The sequence below is a fragment of the Lagopus leucura genome, unplaced genomic scaffold, assembly GCF_019238085.1.
Source record: "Lagopus leucura isolate 7727_CA_CO unplaced genomic scaffold, USGS_WTPT01 31148-0_obj-0_obj, whole genome shotgun sequence".
In the NCBI taxonomy this organism is placed as follows: Eukaryota; Metazoa; Chordata; class Aves; order Galliformes; family Phasianidae; genus Lagopus; species Lagopus leucura.
In genome coordinates, this window is record NW_024965929.1 from 1 (window position 1) to 8290 (window position 8290).

At 51.4% G+C, this 8290-nt stretch overlaps 1 protein-coding gene and 1 gene segment (V, D, J or C); one reads left to right on the plus strand and one right to left on the minus strand.

The window, feature by feature from the left end:
* The first annotated feature begins 2867 nt into the window (after nucleotides 1-2867).
* LOC122192347 lies at nucleotides 2868-3556 on the plus strand. The segment is given in 2 exon segments: nucleotides 2868-2919; nucleotides 3084-3556. Coding segments are annotated over 2 exon segments (525 nt in total).
* Nucleotides 3557-4443: 887 nt separating this feature from the next.
* LOC122192348 (feather beta keratin-like) lies at nucleotides 4444-6171 on the minus strand. The gene is given in 3 exon segments (XM_042892882.1): nucleotides 4444-4798; nucleotides 5129-5228; nucleotides 6131-6171. Coding segments are annotated over 3 exon segments (468 nt in total). The 3' UTR covers nucleotides 4444-4471.
* Between the last annotated feature and the right edge of the window lie 2119 nt (nucleotides 6172-8290).

Consider the following 8290-nt stretch of genomic DNA (forward strand, 5'->3'; position numbering starts at 1 on the left):
CCTGCCCATCTCAGCATGGATCCCTTTCTATCAGAGGCCAAGGCCAGATCCAAACATAGCTTACCAGGAAGCTCCACCCCTTGAATGCACTGGACCTTCAAGGATCTTGGCGGGCAGGAAGAGAGCAGGAGGTTGGGCCGTAGAAACGTACACCTTCAACACAGTAAAAGGAGGACCATGCTATTGTGTAGAGATCCCTGGCTAGTGATCAGGACAGAACTATTCCTTATGGTTACACTGGGCTGTGGTGGGCTCAGAGAGACTAGGGGCTCCAATGTGTGGCCTGTATCTGGTAGTAATAATTCCCTGTGGAATTATTATATATATCACTCACCAGAAGGCATTTTTCACCTGTCCCTGCCATCTCAGCATGGATCCCCTTCTATCAGAGGCCAAGGCCAGATCCAAACATAGCTTACCATGAAAGCTTCATCCTTTGAATGCACTGGACCTTCAAGGAGCCTGACAAGGCAGGAGGAGAATAGTAGGTTGGGCTGTAGAGATGTACACTTGCAGCAGAGCAAGGGGAGGACTGTGCTATTGTGTCCTTGGTGAGGGGTAAGAGCTCTTCTTTGTGGTTACACTGGGCTTTGATGGGCTTGGTTCTGATGCTCTTTGTCTTGTGATCCCACCTGAGCCAGCACTGCCTGATACAACAGCTGGCCTGAGGAGAGATGCTGCCATCCTGATGTCACGTAGAAATGATTTTCAGTGCCATTGCTGTGCTGCTGGCATCACACAGAATCTGAGTGAAAGCAAAGCCCTCACAAAACAGATCCGTAGGCTGTGCTGATGTGTGAAGTTGCATGTGTGTGTGTGGGCATCAGAGATACTGCATAGAGCACAAAGGCTATTTCATACCTGGCACACAGGGAATATGAGAGGATCTTGGTGTCTGGGGAATGACACTCCAGTGTGAGTCCTTTATTTGGGTTTGTGCATGCCATGTGTGACTAGGGGAAGTACAAAGATCCTATTGAGTGCAGAAACATCTCACACTCTCACTGCCATGTTCCAGTGGAAATGAGGATATCTGCTCTCACACGGAATCTTCAGTGGAGAAGGGTTGAAGGGTTGGGGCACTTTGAATGCCTTACATTTCCTGAGCCTGAGGAGAACAGTTCCGTGCTTGGGGAAGACATGACACCACTGAGAAGCCATGAGTGTTTAGGCATGAGTTCCTGTCTTGGGCTTTCCTGTACCGATGGGAGTGTTGAGTTCAGAGGGACTGTGGGCTGCAATCTGTGGCCTACTGTAGCTGGTAGCACTGCTGACTGGCGAAAGCCCTTGACCATAGGCAACTTGGCAAATTAATGGCAGGACCAGGAGCTCTGTGACAGCTGCTGGCACCACACAGAGAAGCTCAGTGATGGGTGAGTGGAAGGGATGGGAAAGTGGAATAGACACAGAGGGTGAACCCCAAGAAAACTATACCTTCCCTGTTCTTGATGGCCTTTGGAAATGCCTTTCTCTGAGTTTCCTTCCCCAATATTGCTCCTCCCAAAGCCAAAGGAGTAGAAAGAGGATCCAGGCAACAACATGCCAACAGCATGAAAAGAGTATATGGAAATGATGGGAAGAAATAAATGTCATTATTCACACCAGCTGATGTGATATCAAGAAACCACAGGTCTGTTTCCAGGAAGACAAACCTGGCCTTTGCAAGAGATGCAGCTGTGAATCAGGACATGGACAGGGATTGGTGTGAGACAGACCTGTAGAATTGCTGTTTGGAATATTCATGGAAAGGGATTAACATATGAGAACATGCGCAGCTGGAGCCCATCAGATCTGGTTGAGCCATATGATTGATCCCCACAGACTCTCCTGTCCCCATAATCAGTCTTTTCTTAACTCTGCACCATCTTACTGTGTCCTGTGTACTATGGATGGATAAATTAGCAGTTACTGGGGAGAGTGGCATGAGTGCTTTTGGTGCTGGAGTCAGACTGGGGCTGAAGATGTCCCTGCCATGTGCTGTGTTACTACAGAAGAGGGGTCCATAATTGTGTAGTGAAACAGGGGTGGTTCTTGAGCACCAACCAAATGTGGCAGGGGCAGGTTTTATCCCCATAACCACCCGGCCGTACTGCCAAGCATGAGAGAGATGTGGCGTTAGCAAGTGCAGCTGGAGTTGGGGATGGACTGTCTGAATCCCCCCGAAACACGATTTTACGGAGTGGATGTCTCTGAGATCCGGGCTCAGCTTTGGATCCGATTAAAACACTGTCAGAAAATTTGTAACCGTGGCTACAGGCTCCCTCTAGGCTTCTTCCACGCTTTCAAATCCTGATGCTCCACTTGCCCTGCCTCCAGTTCGGCTCCGCTGCCGGCCTTTCTCGGGCTCCTCGAGCGGCGACAGCAGCACCACGGGCGGCAGCAGCTGCGGGACCCGGGGCTCGGGGAGCTCTCGGGGTGCCGCGTTCCGGGCAGCAGCACACGACCCGTTGCCGTTGCCGGGCTTTGGATCTGCGGCAGCGCCGGGCACAGCGTGAGGAGCAGGATTCGGCCGCGTCGTTCTCCCCGACCGTTCCCGTCCTGTCTGCCCTCGCCAGCCCTCCTCTCTACGGATGCTTCAGGAGGGCAGCTTGTTTCCCCTGTGCCAGAGGAGGTTTCCCAGCCGTTGCCCAGATCTCCGCCTACACCGCAGAGTCCGGGCTACGCTGCAGTACACGCAAAGCTCAAACCCCGTTACACGCGCACAGGCGCCCAGCATTGGCAGCCCGCAGCAAGCCCGAGTGACGCCGGCGCAGGGCGCAGCCCCGGGGCGGAGCTGGCGGCGGCGGCGGTGGCGGGGAGGAGGCGGCGCGGGCGGAGCAGAGCCGGGGCTGGCGGGGGCAGCGCGGCGCGGGCGGCGGAGCGGCGGGATGCTGCAGTGCCGGGCCGCGGGGCTGGCGGGGCTGGCCGCGGTGCTGCTGGGTGCGCGGGGCTGCCGCCGGCGGGGCCGGACTGCGGGGCTGGGGTCGCGAATGCCTCTGTCCCTTCGGCTCCTTTCCGACCTCGTGCACCTCTCTCTTCATGCAAGACATTGCTATGGGAGAAAATGATTTTTCTGATTTTGCTGCTTCTTTTCTTCTCTGCAGTGACTGTGAGCAGAGCCCAGGTGCAGCAGGAGCCGTTGGTAGAGACCAGCGAGGGCACCGGCATCAACATCACCTGCTCACACCCCAACATACAGTCACATGAATACATCCAGTGGTACCGTCAGCTCCCGGGCCAAGGACCTGCATTCCTCGTCAGCGCTGTCAAAGGCTCCAAGGAGGTGCCGGACCCGGAGGGGCAGCTGTGGGTGTCGGCAGACCGCCGCTCCAGCGCCCTGTGTCTCGCCCGGCCCCGGCTCGGGGACGCGGCGCTGTATTACTGCGCCGTGGACCCACGGAAGCGAAGCCGGGGCTTCGGCCGGGCACGAACCGCTTGGGGCGGGGCGGGGGCACAGTGCCGTCCGGGCCCGCAAGGGGCGCTGCCTGCATGGCCGCCAAACTCCATCCTGACCGGGGTGCGCCGCCCTGAGCTCTCCACAGAAACGAGCGCTGCACCCATAGCAGCCACTGACTGAGGCCCATGTCGGTCAGAGTTACTTTTGAGTTGGACGAGATGGCATTACAGACAACGCAAGCTGTGTCTGACAACGGAAAGACATTCACACAGTTCTATTTCATCTCGTGCTCTCTGCTTCTTCCCCAGTGCAGTACATCTCAGAGCAGAAGAGCCCTGTTCTTACGAGCCCACAGCGTTGCTTATTCCCATGACCTTCCACACAGTCACAGCTTTTCCTGTGAGCACTGCAGAGGCTGTGTTCTCTCTTGTGCAGGTAGCTGTATGCATAAACGCTACAGTCAGAGGCCAATAGTTGCCTCCTCTGGCACTGCCAGGTGTGTCTTGTTCAGCTGCAAGAGACAATGCTGAAGAGACAAGCCTCTGCAGTATCTCATACCCTCGCATTCTTTTGGGAATGGAGAAGGATCTCTATAAACATTCATCCTATACCTGCCAGGAGCAAATTCATTCTCTCTGGGCATCTTTGGAGGCCACACACGATGAGAAAGAATATCAAAGACTTACACTAAGATGCAGAAATCTTTAATGAATTTTTAAATAGGAAAATGAGATCACTCAGAGCAGAGGCTCCACAGTACAGGATTCCCATGATCCCATGTTTGTTTGAGTTCATGCTAGGCACGTGTCTTATTTTCTAGCAGAGAATGGACTGGTTCTGAGGAAACTCACATCTCACAGGATCATAGGAAAGAACAAATTAGAAAAAAAGTGGCAACAAAGATAGGTAGGAATGAGGAATGGCAGCTGAGACATGAGGCAAGTTGACATAAAGCCCAGGATTGCCTCTTCCTGACAGCATTTCATAGAATAGCTGAGGATGGTCAGGTAATCTGAATGCAGGGGCTTGAAGACGTCTGGTTGATCCAGAACCACGTTCCTGTTTCCTGGAACAATTTCTCCAGGACCAGCAGCTTCAGCAGGGCGGGCACCTTCTGCCACAGGAGCGGCTGCCCAAGCCGGACAAGTCAAAGCCCCCCGAGGTGATGGGCACACCCTCAGAGCTGAGGATGCGGCCAACAGCAGCGGAGGTGGAGGAGCCCACAACGGTGTTCTGTGGGAAGGAGTTGAGGATGGGTCCGGGCAGGGTCACCACCACAGGAGAGGGCTCAATGGCAATAGTGGAGTCCTGGCACTGCCTGACACAGGGCTCATTGCAGCTGCTGGCCAGAGGGGTCGGGCCGCAGGGCCGGCATGGCACACACTGGGTGTAGCAGGACATGACTTGGGACTGGAGGTGCACCTGGAAAGGATAGATAGAATGAAAAAGAGAACCAAGGTATGGGAAGGGTAGCTTGAGTCAAGGAGCCAAGGCAACTTCTCAGGATGGAGGAGAAGGCTGTGACAGCTGGCCACATCCCTTCATTGTGCCAGGGCCCTAGAAAGAGCAGTATGGACCAGGGAGACTCTCATGGACTGTATAAATCTACAGCCATGTGAGCTGTGTCCCAAGCACTCTCTGCACTGACATTATCCCCTCTATGGTCTCCCATAGCATGGAGCTCCACTATCTGATAACATTTCTATTGAGGCAAAATCTCACTAAGAATTAGAAAGAGGGCTTCACACTTACCTCGTTCCCAACAAGAAGGAGACAAGAGAAGAGGATAGGATAGCTGGGATCTGGGTTGCCTTTTATACTGGTCCTTCATTGCTGCAGGCCCAGAGACACCCTTGATAGAGGCAATAATTTTCTGACAAGCCCAGCTGGAATGCATGCCAGCCCTTCTCATCATATGGGCTGTGTTTTGATTTCCTGCAGTGCTACCTTTTCATTTCCAGATTATTTGCCGTGCTCATTCTCTAATGAAGGATTCTTTGAAGTGCTGCAATGAAAGGCCCAAAGATTTGTAGGGCAGGATTGCACTGGTGAGGCAGATGGCTCGGCTCAAGTGCTGGATGGGTCCAGAGCAGGCAAGTGACTTCAGCCTGGTTCACTGCAGTGGGGCTGTTGGATGTACCATCCTCAGGAAGAAGCTCCAGCAAGCATCAGCTGGTTCCTGTACATGAGGATTAGGCTTGTGATTCTCTTATCTTGGCTTTTCCATTTTTGTGTGTTTTCTGCCTGGATCTAACACTACCTCATGTAACAGTGCCCTCAGAAAAGAGTCTATGACTGTTTTGGATTGTACCATCTCTGTGCAATCTTTCAGCTTACAAAAAAAAAACCAATACAATACAAAACATTTTCACAGACTTGTAGAATATTTTGTGTTGAATGTTCCTTAAAGATCATCCGGTTCTTTTTCCTCCACAAGCAGGCATACTTTCCACTAGATCACATGTCTTGGAGTCCCATCCAGCCCATCGCTGAACACTTCCCACAGTGGGGCATCCACCACATCTCTGGGCAACCTGTTCCAGTGCCTCAACATCCTCACAGTAAAGAATTTCTTCCTCATATCTCACCTAATTCTGCTCTTTTTTACTTGAAAGCCATTGCACCTTGTCCTGTCATTACTTCCACTGATTAAGAATCCCTCCCCATCTCTCTTGTGAGCACTCTTCACATAATGGAATGCTGCTCTAAAGTTTCCCCAGAGTCTTCTCCTCACTAGGATAAACAACAACAAACCTCTCATAGCAGAAGTTCTCCAGCTGTCTGACCACCTTCATGGCCCTTCTCTGGAGTCACTCCAACAGGTCAGTATCTTTCTTATGCTGGGGATGCACAGCTGAACACTCTATTTTCTGTGGGGTTTCACAAAAGCAGGGGGGAAATTCACATTCCTTGCTCTCCTGGTTGCACTTCTTCAGATAGTCTCTCATAGTTACAGTGGGTGCACTCAATCCCTGTGTTCATGTCATTGAGAAGCTGTTTAATAATAACATAGATAATGGGATCGAGTGCATCTTCAGCAAGTTTGCAGATGGCACCAAGTTTAGTGGTGCAGTTGATATAACAGAATGAAGAGATCCATCCAAAGGGACCTGCGCAAGCTTGAAGGATGAACCCTTATGAACACCATGAGGTTCAACAAGGCCAAGTGTAAGTTGTATCGATAGAGACTGAGAGAAGGACGTCTTGACAGCAGCCCTGCAAAGAAGAACTTAGGGATCCTGGTAGATGAAAAACTTGACATGAGCCAGGAGTGTGCACTTGCAGCCCAGAAGTCCAAAATTATCCAGGGCTGGATGAAAAGGGAGGTGCCCAGCTGGGCAAGGTAGGTGATTGTCAGTCCCATCTGGAGAACTGTATCTGGTTATGCAGCCCCAGATACACCCTTTTGCTGACTTGGTGGTGAAGTGCTGGAAGAGGCAGCCCAGAGAATTTGTGGGTGCCCTATCACCCACATTCAAGGCTAGGTTGGATGGAGACCTGGTAACTTGTTCTCATGCCTGATTTAGCTGTTGTCATCTGTGCCCTCAGCATGTTATTTGAAACTAGATGACCTTTGAGATCCCTTCCAAACCAAGGCCTTCAGTGATTCTATGAGTTCATGGTCACTGCTGCCAAGGCTGTCTTTGATTTTCAGATTTCCAACAAACCCCTCGTGGCTGATGAGATAGTGTCCTGCATAAAGATATTTTCTTTCACATGGCACAGCAAGGTAAGGACTGATTTTTTTTCCTTATAGTGTAATCAAGGATTTCTTTCTCAGCTTTAAGAGACAGTGCATGAAAGATGAATCTCTTCAGTGTGTCCCAACCTTCACTGCCTAGAGGGGTGAAAGAGTGCCCTCAGCTAATTCCCACCAAAGCAATTGTTTTTTCCTAAGACCATTTCTATGCAGTTGTAAGCATAACAGGCGGAAACGCTTGAGAATGCATCAAAGTAAAAGCCTCTAGTGTGGTAAGCAGCAGGAGAAAACAAGGCACTGTTACCCTATAAAAAGAGGAGTTCCTATGGGGGATCCATCTACCAGTCCCAAAAATGGAGAGAGACAAATATGTCAGTCCAGACCGTTTGTAGGAGGATCTAAAACAGATCTTTGAGGAAAAAAGATTGTAAAGAAACTTGAGAGCAAGAGTGAGTGGAAGAGAGTAATGGTAGACATTGGCCATGCTGTCAGAGAAGCCAGGGTAGACATTTCCTCTCGTGTGGGGGACAAGGGACGTGAAAAACAATAAGAAAACCTTCTACAGGTACATTGCCCAGAAGAGACAGGCCAAAACGGGCGTACCTACTTTGGTAAATTTAAAAGGAGAACTGGCTTCAACAGATGAAGAGAAAGCTGAGGTGCTGAATGAGTTCTTCACCTCGGTCTTCACTGGTGGCCAGGATTCTAGTCTTTTTCACGTTCCTGAACCCTGCATCCCCAAACCTCTATGTGGGGACCAAGGAGGTAAATCCCTCCCCACTGTAAGGGCAGAGCAAGTCCGAGAGTGCCTCCTTAGACTGAATGAATACAAGTCTATGGGGCCGGATGGCGTGCATCCCAGGGTCCTGAAGGAGCTGGCTGAGGTGGTTGCCGAGCCGCTCTCCATCATATTTGAGAAGTCGTGGCTATCAGGTGAGGTCCCGAACGACTGGAGGAAGGGTCATGTCACTCCCATATACAAGAAGGGGAGCAGGGAGGACCCGGGGAACTACAGGCCGGTGAGTCTCACCTCCGTGCCTGGGAAGATCATGGAACAGATCCTCCTGGACAACATGCTTGGTCACATAAAGAATGAGCATGTGATCGGAGACAGCCAGCACGGCTTCACCAAAGGAAGGTCATGCCTAACTAATCTTGTGGCCTTCTATGATGGAGTGACGGCATTGGTGGACGAAGGGAAGGCGACCGATGTC